Raw genomic sequence first — 15,164 nt, forward strand, 5'->3', positions numbered from 1 at the left:
TCTTAGTCCAAAGCTATCCATATCACTTTCCAGCTTCTTTATTGCACTGCTAGATCATGCTGAAGAGGCTGGCAACTGCCTGGCTGCACCATGCACCTATGAACAGGGGCCATGGAACTGTTCTTGGCTTCTTCAGCTGCAATCACCTGCATGGCAGCTGACATGTGACAATGATATTTGCATTAATTGTGTCAATCGTGGCACACACAAGACATATGTGGTCCAAATGGGGGTTCTAAAGAAAGATGGTTTTTAATGAATGTATACTTCTGCTCAAATCATGCCTTTGTGAAACTAGTTCCCGCTTCACACCAAGAAGCAGCTTTCTACCCAGATTCATGGGTCTTTCTCTGACCTTTGCCAGTTTCCAGTATCATAAATATGTTCCTAAAGCTAATAGTGGAGGAGGAGGGGGATGAAGAAGTTGCATGTCCTCAGCATCTTTGCAAATCAGATTGCAGATGCATGTGCAGATCCACCCTGCTTTTCCTTGTCACAGAGCCCTTTTCACCTTTTTATACATTCTTCCTCCCAGATTTCATCCTTCCTAGCAAAGTGAGATCTCACTTGAAGTTCTTGCAATGCACATGTGACTGGCAGAACCTCTGTCCTGGCAACATTCTCATCAGCTCACAATTAATTAACACATCTTTTTCCTGCTCCCTGACTCCCCAGGTTCCCCTGAAACTTCGGTTTTCATGACTAAGGACTGATGAAGAAAAATCTGAAATGTATAAGTAGTATCTTTCCATGATAGCTGGAAATCTGATATAGCTAGTTCTTTAAATATATATCTATGGGTTGGGTTTTTTCCTAGAATGAACCATATTGACTGTTAAAAAGTAAACTCAGAGTGGTATTTCAGTGATTGAAGTCCTACTGTAATTGAACGTTAATAGCTGCTGTGGCAATAGATACTCTATAAATCAATGGAAAAAAATATGTGAATCAGAATATCACCGCACTGAGAAACGTCCCCTCTCGCTGTGGTCAATAGAAGTCATGGTGCCAGCATCCATGAAGGCAGTAAACACTCACGTTTCAGCAACTTTTAGGACTAGTTATTGATACATACCGAGGATAAATGTTTTGTGCAACCAGTTTGTCTTCTGGCAATGGCATTGTCATTCCAAACTTGGAGCCTCGTTCTCAATCAAGATCCAAAACTTGGTTACTGGCATTTGCAACCAGAGAAACTGAAATCATCTTAATACTGTGACAGTGCATTCAAGGTTATTCTTGTACACTCAGGATGCTTGGTATCTGGACTAAGGTGTCTATTAAGGATGTCAGAGAGTGATCAGCAGCTCTGGTATGATACGTGCAGATCATCACAAACCTTCCAATTCCTTACATGGTGTGGATTTCATCATAATGAAGCAATCACTGGAACAACCTCCCTGGGATGTGGTGGAGTCTGCATCACTGGAAGTTTTCAAGACATGACTGGACAGGGTGCTAGATTGTCTCATCTAGGCTCCCTTTTCCATGAAAGAGTGAACCAGATGGTCTCTGGAAGTCCCGATCAACCTGGGCTGTTCTATGTTGCATGCCCTATGTTCTATGTTCTACATTCATGTCCTGTGTTTTATCATAATAGTAAGACTGGATGCCAGAAAATCCACACATATCAGGCTTTTCACAGTCATTTTCCAGGTGTATATACTTCCCTCCAGCCTACGATGAACAGTTTACAGACTGGCCTTAGGATTATATTTCCTGAAGGAAAATTTCAGCAGTAAAGATGTTAAAGATTGATACTGCTTCCTTCTGAGACTGCTTTACTGAAAGCATCCTACTCTCTGAAACATCCACAGGCACCTTAAGCAAATCACGTGTTGCAAACATAATTGTAGTGGGTGTGAACTCCATCTGGCAAGAGCAGTGCAGGCTCGCATCCCTCCCCTCCGCCTGCCTGGGCTCAGCAGCAATGCCAGGGCCACAATCCCATATAAAGGGGTCATGTTAATAAGATGCAGAATTTTGGGTGCACACACAGGTACCTTCCTAAAAATATATCTCTGAGGAGTGCAGTTAAATGCAAACACTACCATTTCTGTAATAGGTAGTGCTTTCCTTACTGGATTGGCTGACAGGAGCTGACCGTGGTCAAGCGACATCTTGGTGTTTTTAAGACTGCTTTTTTTAAGGGAAAAATACTGAAGAACAATAGAGGCTGAGTTTTTCAAATGAACCTAGTGAAGTCTGGCATTCAGGTTTTCCCCTTGGAAAATCCCAGAAGCTGAGACTGAAGACTGCAGTATTCTAATCACTTTCTAAGTTTATAACAGATAACTATTTTCTGTGTCAGATAGTTTACAAATACCTTACCCAGCATTTTCTGTTTTTAAAGATCCAGTATCGAGCAATCACATCCCTTTTACATCCACTCAGCCATTTTTTTTCTTTCCCAGTTTTATATTTTGAACCACAGCAACAGTTTATATTTTCAAAGATATATTTTCACAGACATCGAATGACAGTGATTTTTATAGTGAACAACAAACACTATTGAAGTACTAATTTCAAGGCAGATGTGGGGCAAATTCTGGTCTCAGGTGCATAACTTTTTTTCTGCTTAGCTGAAGTCAGACACATCCAGCCAGTAATGAAGCCAGATATCTAATGAACAAGACCACCCAAAAAAACCCTTCAGAAGTCCAGCTGCTATCGGAAGATATTTCTTTAATCCTACTTGACACATTTCCAGTGTGTTCTCATTATTTTTCTACTTAAAATCTTGGAGTATCATACTGTGAACACCTATTCATTTATCATCTGGGTTTGATATTTGCATGTATTTTTCTGGCTGGCCACCTTCCCCTAGGGAAAGTATCAGGTGAGGGCTGGGAGCCACAGCACAAGCAAGGACAGCCACCTTTGCAGGATCATAAAGCTGTCAGTCTGTCCCCCCTTCTCAAGGGAGCTGTATGAGACAGGAGGGTACAGCGACACAAGTCCTGCTCCATCTCAGTTTTGCAAGGGCTGGATCTCAGGCTGATCATGAGGGAGAGTAAAAGCAGTCGTCTCCTGGTAGAGGCGATGTTACTGCAGGATGAGCTAAGAGCGAATACGTTTCTCACACACCCATAGGAGGGACTTTTAAATATCACGGTGATCACCGGACCCTCCCCTCCAACCTAAACCGATGCTTAGAATAAATCAGTCTCTGATTGACAGCACTAAAGATTCAGTTTTTAACCCTATTACTAGCCTGCAACCGTGAACTGGAGAGCCCACGGTGTGAGCTGTTTGAAGAGATATTTTGTGGTTTTGTTTTTCTTAAAAAAAAAAAAAGAAGGATGAACGGAAAAAGAAATGCAGAGATGCAGCAAGCTTTGCTCTCCTTGCTGCCTCTTTGGAGGTTCAGCCATGACAGTCAGCCATAAGCTAAAACGAGAAACGCATCCACTAAACGCGGTGTGTCCCCTTGTGGTATGTGTTTTAGATGGAGCTGATGCCGCGTTGAATCAGCTGCCCAGCACCCTGCTCTCCGCCCAGCAGTGAAAGCGCAGGGCTGCCCACCCAAATGCATACCCAGGCACCCTGGCACCCGGTGCAGCCCACGCTGTCCTCGCCGCCGCCGCTATCTCTGTCAGGGCTATATCTGGCCAGCAGCCGTGGGCTCTGTCCGTCTGCCTCTGCCACGGCAGCAGCGAGCGCAGGCGGCTGCGGGATGACACTGCCACCAGCCCTAACAAGCGGAGCGTGAGGCTGCCGCCAGGACAGAGCCGCTTTTCTTAAAAACAAGGGCAAAATCGTGCTGATGAGCAAATTGTCCTAACAAGGACCGAACAAGACACTGTCAGAAGCGCCTCTTCTAAAATATACACAGTTGTCTCTTAGAGATGGGCTGATATTCAAGCACCTTCTAATATCACGTTGGGGGAAAAAAAGAAAAAAAAGGATAGTTTGACAAACAACTGTCCCCACTTCATCCTGCTCCCGTCTCCCAGCAGAGCTGAGTGTTGCTATTTGAGACGGGCTGAAACCGCTGGCTTTTGTTCAGAATCTATAGCAAGACAGGCCCCTTCCTGGGGCAGGGAAGGTGGTACAGATGGAGCCAGGCTTGAATTTCAGACAGAGCTGGACTGCCCCAACTGTCAAGAACATTTAGAGGAATTTGTCCAGGCCCTTTTTGCTTCTGTAATTGATGCCTCTGGCTGTTAGATTTTTTTTGTTGTTAGTGGCTGGCCAGAAATCCTCCAGAAATGCCTGTTCTTGTAAGATTTGTGGCCAGATTGCTAGAGGCTCCAGTCACTTCAGCGGTGATGGATGTACCAAAAGCCCTATATTAAACTCTTCCTGATTGTGCATTGGAAACTGCCCTTAAGTTCATTCCAGAGCAGATTTACATAGTGTAATGTCAAAATCATGTTCAACACAAGCCTCTCGGAGTCAGCCTGACCTTTAACCTGAAGCTATAGCTTGTCTGCCTTCAGAAAAAAAAGGAGCAGACAAAACCACAGCAGATTTTAATGTATAAATAACCCAATACAGTTATCAATAGAGCAGAGAAGTGAAATGAGAAATTCCTCTTGCTGCAGCTTCTACAGCCTAGTGCCCCTGCAAGGGTGCCTTTTCCAGCAAACACAGCCACAAGTGACCAATGGCCAAGAGGTGGCAAGTTGAACGCTTATATCCATGTACCTCAACCCACGCTCCTTTCATCCTCTTTCCTTTTTATGCTGATAATGCACTGACTGTGAAACACAAAAGATCTTTTGGGCTATCTAACCTGCCTCTCCTGGGAAAAGGATAGGGCTCCATATTTTGATATCCACTTCAGTCTGTTGCATTACAAAAGCACCCATTACCACAGCAGCAAAGAGCTGGGTAAAAGTGTTTCACCTTAGCTCCAGCTTAAACTCAAACCTTTCATTCCTTTGAAAAAGAGCATGGTGTAGAGTCCAAAGCTTAGCCTCAGCCCCCTTGCTGACACCAGTGTCTTCAGGAGTGTATAAAAGACAACTTCAGTCTGGGCTGCAGCTTCATGGCTGGGTGAATGGAAGGGCAGGCTGCCAGGGGACACAGCACTCACTGCCCGTGCTCTGCACTTGCATTTGCTACCATGTGTCCACATGCTGAGCTAGCTCTGGGAGCTGGCTGAAAATGAATATTTTTTTCTTTTTAATTTCTCAGGTTAGTTTTCAGCTAGCTCTGTCCTCTAATCTGGCTCATGATTCATAGTGGAAATCTATAAATAGGAAGAAAAGGTGGACCAAAAAGAAATAGTGGGAAGGTGCAGAAGAGGCAAGCCAGCATTTTTCGTCTTCAGGCCCCAGCTGAATACTAGCGTTGTTATCCAACATTATTCCTGCTTTCTGGTTGAAAAATCAGAGGTTGGGGTTTCATGATAGCTTTAGGACACACATGCAGGCTGTCCCTGCACACATTAAGTAGAGCTAAAGAGACAATGGCATTTACCAGCACTGTTGTGTGAATAGTAGTAAGGAAGCTTTTCGTCTTAGCCTCCAGTTTCCTTACTTCCTGTTGCACTGATTCATTTGACCCTGTGCAATCCCTGTTCTTGTCTGGTGGCCTTTTGGCATTTGCAACTCACAGGCATCATAGCGACGCAGCCTGACAGGTGTCGTCTCTCTGTCATTGAGGTCTGAACGGGTGGTTTGTAAAAGAGAGGGACCAACTGGGAGCCCAGTTGGTCCAGGGCGACACAGCCCTGCCAACACAGTGGGATTGCAAAGAGTGTGGGACCTGAGACCAGGAGGAGCAAAGGTCAACAGTAGTTCTTCCTCCAGCCAGTCCCCCTTTGGCTCCTGGAGATGCTACAGATGGCTGGTCAAGGTCAGGGTTGAGCTGGGGAGGAATAACTTTGCAGTGGAAGAGCGCAGGGGGAAGTGCGTCGGATGGGGTTTTTGGCTGGTTCCTTTGCACCAGAAGAAGCCCGTGCTGCCACCTTTAGATTCCTTTCACAGCGCTCTCCAGGCGGGGATGGCCTCGAGGAGAGCCCTGGGAGGGTGCCCGGCTGCAGGACCACCTCAGACCCGGCCCTGCCCCAAGCAGGGCTCCGTGTAGCCTCGACTGGTGCCATCTCCACCACCCAGTTCTGTCACACCTGTGGCCCACGCCCAGAGGACGGGTGCGGTGGCCCCCAGCCTCAGGCCGGTCCCACGGCAGCTCCCCAGGCCCACCCGTGACCCCTTTCCCCACACTCCCCTATGCAGTCCCACAGCGGGATTGAGCACAGGCAGCAGGGCTGGGAGAGACCAGCTCCCCCCCTGCTCCCCCCGACCTCAGCCTGGGGGTGACGTCATGGTGGGGGAGGGGCGGGCAGGGGGAGGGGACCCCCGCATCTCCCTTTCCTCCTCCCCGCTCCGCAGCGCGGGGGCCGGGCTGGACAGCCCCGACGGGGCGGCCCGGAGACGGGGGTGTTCTGCCGTGCTATCCCCACCCCCGGGGGGCGGCTCTTCCGTCTGCGTGTCTGTGTGTGTGTGTGCGTGTGTGTGTATGTGCGCGTCGCCCCCCCCCCGCCCCCACATCCCTCCCGCCCCGGGAGGACGGTCCCGGCTGCCCCCCCTCCGCCGCCACACCGGGCAGGAGGAGCGCGGGGAGGGGGGGGGTTCTCAGCCATTAATGGGGCGGGGGGACACGGGGAGAGCGGGTAAATCCAGCCTGTGATGCCTATAAACGGCGTTTCTCTTCCAAGGTGCACATTAAAAAAAAAAAAAAAAAAAAGGAGGAAAAAAACCCGGTCCGTGTCATCCCCCCGCGTCAGGGCCGGTGGTGGGCGTGAGGCTGTACTTCCTCCGCCCCCTCCTAATGGAGCGAACCATTCCCAGCTAGTCCTCCTCGCCCTCTCCCTCTGCCTCCCTCTTTCTCTCCTTCTCCTCTTGTTTCCCCCCGCTTGTCTGCAAAGTCCTCCGCTGCTCGGAACTTGTTGGCAATGCCTATTTTTCAGCTTTCCCCCACGTTCTCCAAAGTAACTATTTAAAGATCTGCAGCCGCAAATGGTTTTACTAAATGTAGGATGGGACTTAAGTTGAACGGCAGATACATTTCTCTGATCCTTGCTGTACAGATAGGTAAGTGGACTGCCAAATTCGCTATCAAGTTGATGTGCACCAAAGCCCGGCTGATGCATGCAGAAGCGGGATGTTGGAATAACCGGCCGCGGTTTGGGGCGACGAGGAACCCCGCTCCCCACTCCCTCTGCCTCCCTCCCGGTGGCACCTTCGCGGTTCTTCACGCCGGCAAGGCAGGGAGGTCCGCAGGAAAAGGAGCCGATTTCTTACTCCTCTTAAATCACTTTTGTTGTTCGTTTTCCTAAATCAGTGCATGCTCATTCATAGTTCGCTTTTCTCCCCTCTTATTCGTCCTCCTTTCCCTCCCTGTTCTCTCTGTCCCCACAAACGACTGCATTTGTATTTGCTTTTCGAATATCCCGTGCATTCCTTTCCACCGGTAATTTGGGGACTCCAGTGCTAAGAAATCCACTCCCTTCCCGAGGGACAGAAAAATAAGAACAGGCACAAAATGGCTTGCGAGAGATCTAGCTGGAAAGTTGGTGGGGTTTGTTGTTGTTGGTTTTTTGTTTGATTGTTTTATTAGCAGAAAATCAGGGGGACAAGCGAAGGGCTCCTTTTAGGATCTTGGAGGCTTTCCCATTTGCAGAGCAACCTAAAATGAAAATACAAAGCTAACTTTAAAAAAAAAAAAATCTACCTGAATGTGGGTATTAAACAAATACAAATTATTTTAAAATCGTGAAGTCCTACTGACCGATCGTTATTTTTGTGCTTGGAGAACCGCTGTCGAAAAACGAGCGGGTCCAAAAAAAATTCTATATATGTTAAGTTACTTAAAATAGAACAGGTTTCCCTCCACGCCAGTGTGTGGTTTTGTGTGCTCATTGCTAGTTCTGTTTAATATCTTGGGATTTTTTCGCTGGTTCTTTTTGTTGGTTTGCTCTCAGGTTCATTTTATTCAACATTTTTTGCTGAAAAAAATTTGAGTTATAGACATTAAATAATCTCCAAGTTAATGACCACTTCGGTCTGTACGAGCAAATTTTGAAGATTATATATTGAATATGTATTTTCTTGACCATGATCCAAAACTGGACTTCAAGGAAAGGGCGATTAAAGCATGTATTTTATTGTCCGGATCGTCAGGTGTGAAGAGACCTTTGAAAATATTTGCCTGCAAAGGAATTCTACTACAATAAAAAAAAATGCTCGGCATTGGTGTTTAGAGATCCTTTTTCTCGGTCACCCTCCTCTCCAGACGATCTCTGCAGCATTTTGTGGGTACCAAAAGAAAGAAGAGAGAAAGAAAAGGGAAAAAAAAGAAGGGGGGGGGGAAGGAGGACAAGAAAGGGAAGAAAGAAAGGAAAGAAGGAGTCAGAATGCCTTGAACATTTTCTCATCCAGAAAAGAAAAAAAAAAAAAAGAAATACTGCGATGAAATGTTGACCTCTGGAGAATATGGATATACGATGCAAATCCCTCCATTGGTATTACTATTCCATTTTAAATGAGGCTGAACTCTTCAGAAGGCCATTTTCTGTATTGTCAGAGGAAGAAGGGGGAAGGCATTATTTGAATGTTATCCTTAATTTCAGTCTTTGCATTTTTTGTTTGTTTGTTCGTTCGTTTGTTTGTTTGTTCGTTTGGAGGATTATTTTCTCTCACTTGCGTTTATTTGATTCAACCGAGGAAGGATTTTATTCACGGTGAAATTTCAAAAGGTAGCTAGAGTCGCTGGGAATTGCCGTCCCCGGGCTGGCATGAGCATGAGCAGTCATTTGGAAAGTTACCCCCAAATATTGCTGCACACCGCGGAGATGGTGGCGGTGCGGCGGCTTTGCTGCCCTGAGAGAGGACGGTTTTGAAGCTCGTGGAGGGCTTTTCCCCGCTCTGCTCCTCCTTCGGTATTTCTGGTAACCTTGTCCCCCCCCCCACCCCGCTTCCCCGAAATTAGTTTCTGGTTGTCGGTGCGGGGTCTGCAAAGGGCCGTTTGGCCTTTACCCCGTCCCCGTTAGCGGCTCGTGTGAAATGGCTATTCGGATCGATCCCAAAATATCTATGCTTCCCGCAGCAGCACCAGGGCTTAAATATATGTATTTATATTTATTTTTTTGTTTATTTGGGCAGCCGGGATTGGGAGCTATCCGAAATCCCTGTCATTTGGGGAGATGACGGGGGGGGCAGGCGAGGGGACTGAGTCTCCGCAGAAGGCGCCCAGGGACAGGAGGAGCGGACCAGGCGCAGCTAAAGGGCAGGCGGACAGAGAGGACGGGGAGCAGGTTTCGGGAGGGGGCACGGTCCGTTACGGGTGGCTCCTGCGGTCCTGCTGCATTGCAAATTGCTGCGCACCCTTGTCTTTGAAGGACGAGGAGCGGCGGGAAGGTCGGGTCCACGGCAAAGCACAAGCGACCCAGTTCAAGAGAAATCCCGCTGGCGATTAACCGGACAGGACTCTCGTCTATCCGCTTTTGCTTTTTTGCTTTTTTTTTTTTCTTTAATTATTATTTTGGGGATTTGGGAAAGCTTTGGACCGGTGGTACCCTGTGCAAAGGGAGCGCATAGAGCCAGGCCGCCCCTCCGAGGGGGGGATGCTCTGAACCCCGCTAGTCCCAAACCTGACCCTCTACTACTCTCCCTCCCAGAGCCCGTGTCAGGGCTCTGCTTTGGACCCCCGTTTTTTCACAGCAGCTCTTTGCGTTTTTGGAGAAATTAATGGCAACTTGCCCTTCCCTCTCCCCCTGTAGCTGTCGGAGTGGGATAGTGCGAGTTTTATAGGACACGGTTTTACCCTCGGGATGGTCCTCAGTTCTTCTCTGTGTGTTTGCCTGGCTTTTCTTTTTTTTCCCACCGTAACCAATGTCTGTAGCCTGCTGGGATTTTGATGTGAAGGCTGGTGCTGGTGTGTGTGTGTAGAGGGGAGTGGCCACCAAGTCGTGTTAGCGATAAATCAAATGGCAAGAGGAGGATTTGGGTTGAAACTGTTTCTTTTGGAGTCAGCCATTTAGCTTCTAACCGATGCCTGGCAAGGAAACACACACACACACGCGGCCGCAGCCATGTCCTGGGGACACGGATTGGGAGGCGATCCCCATTTCAGCAACCCCCGTGGCGGTGTGGGCGGACGGGGGCTCTTCAAAGAGGGAGGAGGGGGAAAATCCTTCCCACTCCCGCTGGCCGCAGCGATATCTCAGCTACGCTGCCGGGGTCAAGCCCGGGCCCAGGGACACCACGGCGTCCCCAATCCCCGACACTGACAGCACTTAGGGATGAGCATCCCCCCGCCTGGTGCCCGGGTATCCCCTCCCGCCCCCGCGGCGGGGGCTGCTGCGGTGTGTGCGCGGTTCTGCGCGGCAGCGCCGGCCGTGGCCTGAGTCCCGCGGGCCGCGCCGTGCAGCTGCAATGTCCCTGCGTTCCGTCCCCACGCGGGGCCCGGCCCGGCAGCCACGGGCACCAGGGAGAAGCCATCTCACCAACGCCGTAATTCGTTTTCTTTCGCCCTTCGCAGGCGGTTATTCTTGGGTTTGTTACCGTTGTATTCAACCGGGTGCCGTTCCCTAGCGCAATTTCGAAAGATGCCCGAGGCTGCAGGTTTGGGGGAACGGGATTCATTCCTGCCCCTTCCCGCCCCGCTGCCCAGAGCCCAAGCACCCGCGGGGCCGACGCCCTCCCAGCTGCGTGAGTGGCTTTGGGGTCGCTTCTTTTCATGTCTGTATCTCATCTCTCTCTAGTGCTTTTTGTTATTATTTTCCCGCACGATATTTGCCGAGCAATCTGGGCAATAAGGAGCCGTGTGTGCGCGTGTGTGTGCTCCACTGTTTGTACGGAGAAACGCGCCCGCTGCTTCGAGGTGGAATTTTCTAACAAAGGAGCAAGTCCGGGGAGAAGCAGGCAGCGCATCTTCACCTAGCCTCCCCTCCTCCTCGCTCCTCAAAGAAAAAAAAAAAAAAAGAAAAGGAAAAAAAAAGAAAAGGAAAAAAAAAGACCGAAATCAACGTCGCTAATTCATGGGCACTGAAAACGCCGGTGCCAAAAAAGCAAAGGGCGAAAAGCCCCTGACTCATGTCCCCGAGTGCTCGATGGCGACCGTGGCTCGGTCCCACCGCCCTCCTCCTGCCCCCAGATCACCGCTCCTCAGCGGGGTGCGCCTTTAGCAATGGGGGGTGAGGGGCGAGGGAGGGAAGGGGCGGCGGACCGGGGCGGGGGGAGCCGGCGGAGCTGACCTGTGCCCCTGCCCCCCCCCCAGCGTACCTGGTGCAGGCGGTGAGAGCAGCGGGGCGGTGCGATGCGGTCTTTAGGGGCTTCTCGGACTGTTTGCTGCGACTGGGCGATAACATGGCCAAGTACCCGCAGGACCTGGACGACAAGCGAAATCTCCAAACGATCTGCACGTAGGTCTTTCCTCTCTCCTTTGGGGCTGCGGGGGGTGGGACTGGGGGTGACCCGGGCTTGGGGAAGGGAGTCGAGGTCGGATAGTGGCGGTGGGAAGGGAAGAAACAGAAGTCACGCGGGGTTTGGTGTTTTGGGATTCATTCCTCTGCTCCAGGATCCCTCCAAGCGCAGTGCCATGGGGACAGGCCGGGCTTGGGGAACAGTGAAGTCTAGAGGGAGTTTCTGCAATGTATTTCTTAGTTTTTCCTTCCATTAATATGGGTATTGTTTTGTTTGGGGGGTTTTGTTTTGGTTTGTTTTTTTCCTCCCTTTCCTCCACCCTTGGCTCCTCGCTTGCATTCTTTCCCTTCTTTGCACTGAGATGTTAACATTAGCTGCACGGGTGTCATCATCCCTTTCCTTATTGCTGTCTTTGGGACCCACGTTCACTAGCAAGCTACGGGTGTCCCCCCGGTCACTCAAGGCAGAAGCAGGTCTGGGGGAGACAGCTCACTCCAGCCGGGGCTGGGGAGGCGATTCCTCGGAAAATAAAATTTAGTTTAAAATTAAAATACCCCTCCCACAACATGAATTTCCCAGCGGCAGCTCTCCTTTACGTCCCTGCGCCGCTTGCCCCCTCCCGGCCCCTTGGGAAAGTCCATTTCCCCGCAGTTTTGCCGGGCTCCTGGCACAGAGGGGAGGAGGAAGGGGCAACAATAAAAGGGAAAAATAACAATAATAACAAAAAGGAAAACAAAATTTAAAAAAAAAAGGAGCGAGAGGAAAAAAAAAGAGAAAAAGAGCTCTCCTTGCAAAATTGTCCCTTGCTCCTCTCCTCCCCAGTGCCTTTGCGAAGCTGGAGGATCCTGGACAGCTGGAGGAGCCTTAAATTTGGGGTAGTTTTTCCCGGAGCTCAGGGCAGCGGATCTTACCGGGGGGAAATAAACCTGGGGTGGCTGCCGGGGCCGGGGAGCCGCCAGCTCTGTCCTCGCCTGCCCCACTTCGGGGCCTCGCGTCCCCTCCTGCTGCAGGAGAGGCAGAAACGGGCATTTTCGTTAAGTCTGGAAAAAAAAAAAATCCGGCTGCACAAGGTATTCTCCCGTCTCCTGATTGCTGTTTTTCGGCACAAACTCTGTCCACCGGAAAAAAAAAGTCATATTTAGAAACGAGAAAAGATCCTTAAACATAAAAATGTTTGGAATAGGGTTTTTCTGATTTCGCTTCCCAAAAATCAGAAAACGAAGGACGTGAAATGGGAAAGAGAAAAGGAAAGGAAAGGAAAGGAAAGGAGAAAGGGAAAAGGAAAGAGAAAAGAGAAAAGAGGAAAAGAGGAAGAGAAGAGGAACAGAGCAGAGCAGAGCAGAGCAGAGAAGAGAGAAGAAAAGAAAAAAAAAAAAAAAGAAAGAAAAGAGACTCTGCAACCCTCCTCTGTTCTCTTTCTACCTAGGCATTTCTGAGCCAAGCATGACTTTGGTACACCTATTATGGCTGACACCTTGCTGTAAATGCTGGGTTGCGGTTACCTTGTGTCCTGCATGAGAAATAAGTACCCAGAGGAGGCAGCGTCTTAGTGTAATGTCCTTTGGCCCTGGAGTGCCGGACCAGAGGTGGTCCTGACCTGTACAAAGCATCATTTTTTTTTCCCAGCAAAGCCCTTTCCCGACCACCTCCCACCACCCAATTGCCTTCGCCCTGTGCCGGGATGTGTATTGAAAGAAGACGGGGAAAGATTTAATTTTCCTTTGGGAGATGCAATTACAGCAGAAATACTGCAGGAGAGGCACACTCTCAGACTCAGGCTTCTCAGTATCTCATTATTTATTACAAATGTAGCAAACATTGGGAGTCTACAACCAGCTTAGAGTGCTCATAAATTAGAGGCTGTAGGACTACTTTAAAAAAAAAAAATCCAAGATCCAAATATTCAGGCGCCTGCCTTGAGGAGAGGGAAAAAATAGGAGAGAGAAAGGCAAACTCGAGGTGATTTTCGATAACCCAGATGAGCAGAGGAAAGGTCCACCCGTCTACCCTATGTGGGGCGTTGGGACGAGTCCTGGCCCGGTGGCAAACCCCAGTTCAGACCCCGTGAAGAAGGGAAGTAAAAGAAAAAGGAAAAAACTGTGGAAACAGCTGGCAATTATCCCGGAGAAGAAGAAACCCTTCGCTGCGCACAGCCCCCTGTCAATGGATGGGGAGTTCCCCGCGCCGCGGGCCGGTGCGGGGTGCCCAGGAAGGGCCGGGAGGGGAAGATGCTCCTTCCTCCTCCCCCTTTCTTCTCTTCTTCCTCCTCCTTCTCCTCCTCCTCTGTTCCTTCCCCCTAAGTCAGGCAGGGCCCACTCCCGTCCGGGGGAATCCCCCCAGAGGGTTTTTTTAACGCCGCACCAGGACCCTCTAGGATGCTGCCTGCGCCGCATTTGCCCTCTCCCACCGGTGACGAAAAACCCTCGGGGCGAGCCCATGGGCTCCAAGGCTAGCATTTGTCAGCCGAGGGGCCCATGTCCTCTCCTTCCCGTCGGACAAAGACCCACCAAAGCTATTTTTGCCCCATCCTGCTCAGCACAGACTGGTGCCGGAGGAGGGGGTTGAGGACGGGGAACCCCCGAAACCACAGCCTGCGGCAGCCCCCCGGGAGCTCACAGGGGAGCCACTGCCCAGCACAAAGCGTGTTCACGGGGCGGGCTGTGGGGCAGGCCGGGGAAGGCGAGGGGTAGAGGATCCCTACCAGAAACCGCTGTCTCGGGTGGGGTGGGGAGTGGGGGGTAGGCGCCGGATTTTAAGGCGGCGGAGGCAGTGGCTCCTCCCCGCCGGGGGGCAGCCCCCTTTAAGGCATGTCCCCGCTCAGCTCCGCCGTCGAGGGGTCGGGGGGTCCGAGGGGGCGGTTCCTCCCCGCCCTCCCCAGGGAAAGTGGGTGCGTGCCTGTTTTGATGCCGGCTGCTCTCCCCTCCTGCAGGTACTGGGATGATTTCCACGCCTGCACCCTCACAGCGCTCACCGATTGCCAGGAAGGAGCGAGAGACCTCTGGGAGAAATTGAGACGGGAATCCAAAAACCTCGATTTCCAAGGCAGCTTATTTGAACTGTGCGGAGGCAGCAGCGGCGCGGCACCGTCCCTCCTCCCGCCGGCTTTGCCTCTGCTCCTGGCGGCTCTGTGGGCCGTGCTAGTGACCTGGCTGCCTTTCTAGGGGGGCGAGCACACTCACACTCACACCCTCTCCATGTGCTGGATCTATAGAGGAAGTGTCCATCCGTTGCTTTGGGGACGTTGTGCTTTTCTGTGGTTGATGATGATGGTGGTGGCTGATGATGGTGAAACACCCATGTAGGACTGTGGAAGCGTTCTCCCTTTTTTTCTTTTTTTTTTTTTTTTGTGTTTTATTTGCCAAATGTTACCAAACAGGCAGCAGCGCGCAGCCCAAATCGGACCTCAGCTTTACTATCGCTTCGAATCAAAAATAGAAAAGATAAAAAAACAAACTCGAGCCCTCATTGTGCAAAAGCAATCTCAGGAACGGCTCTGGGCCACCTAATGCTAAGGTTGTAATCGGCCGGGATACTTCCCGGCGGGCCACGGGCTCCTCTAGAAATGTGGCAGTGTGCGAGGCAAGAACAAAAACGCAGACAAAAAAAAAAAAAAGGCACAGACGACGAATCCAAGGTAGATGGCCACTTGTGAAGCATATGGTGAATAATTCACAATCTCTCATCTTTCCTCCACAGTCGCTTGTTTTTTGGTCATTCCACTGCAAATAAAATAAAATAAAATAAAATAAAAAAGAGCATCTTTCCTCGAGGGGAAAAGAGAGAGAGTGT

At 50.2% G+C, this 15,164-nt stretch overlaps 1 protein-coding gene across 1 annotated transcript; it reads left to right on the forward strand.

Moving 5' to 3' along the window:
• The first annotated feature begins 6,980 nt into the window (after positions 1-6,980).
• Positions 6,981-14,536, forward strand: NRN1 (neuritin 1). The gene is made up of 3 exons (XM_065629870.1): positions 6,981-7,043; positions 11,230-11,374; positions 14,305-14,536. Exons 1-3 carry the CDS (start codon positions 6,989-6,991, stop codon positions 14,534-14,536), a joined length of 432 nt encoding a protein of 143 aa, XP_065485942.1. The 5' UTR covers positions 6,981-6,988.
• The last annotated feature ends 628 nt before the right edge of the window (positions 14,537-15,164 follow it).

The sequence above is a fragment of the Caloenas nicobarica genome, chromosome 2, assembly GCF_036013445.1.
Source record: "Caloenas nicobarica isolate bCalNic1 chromosome 2, bCalNic1.hap1, whole genome shotgun sequence".
Lineage (NCBI taxonomy): Eukaryota > Metazoa > Chordata > Aves > Columbiformes > Columbidae > Caloenas > Caloenas nicobarica.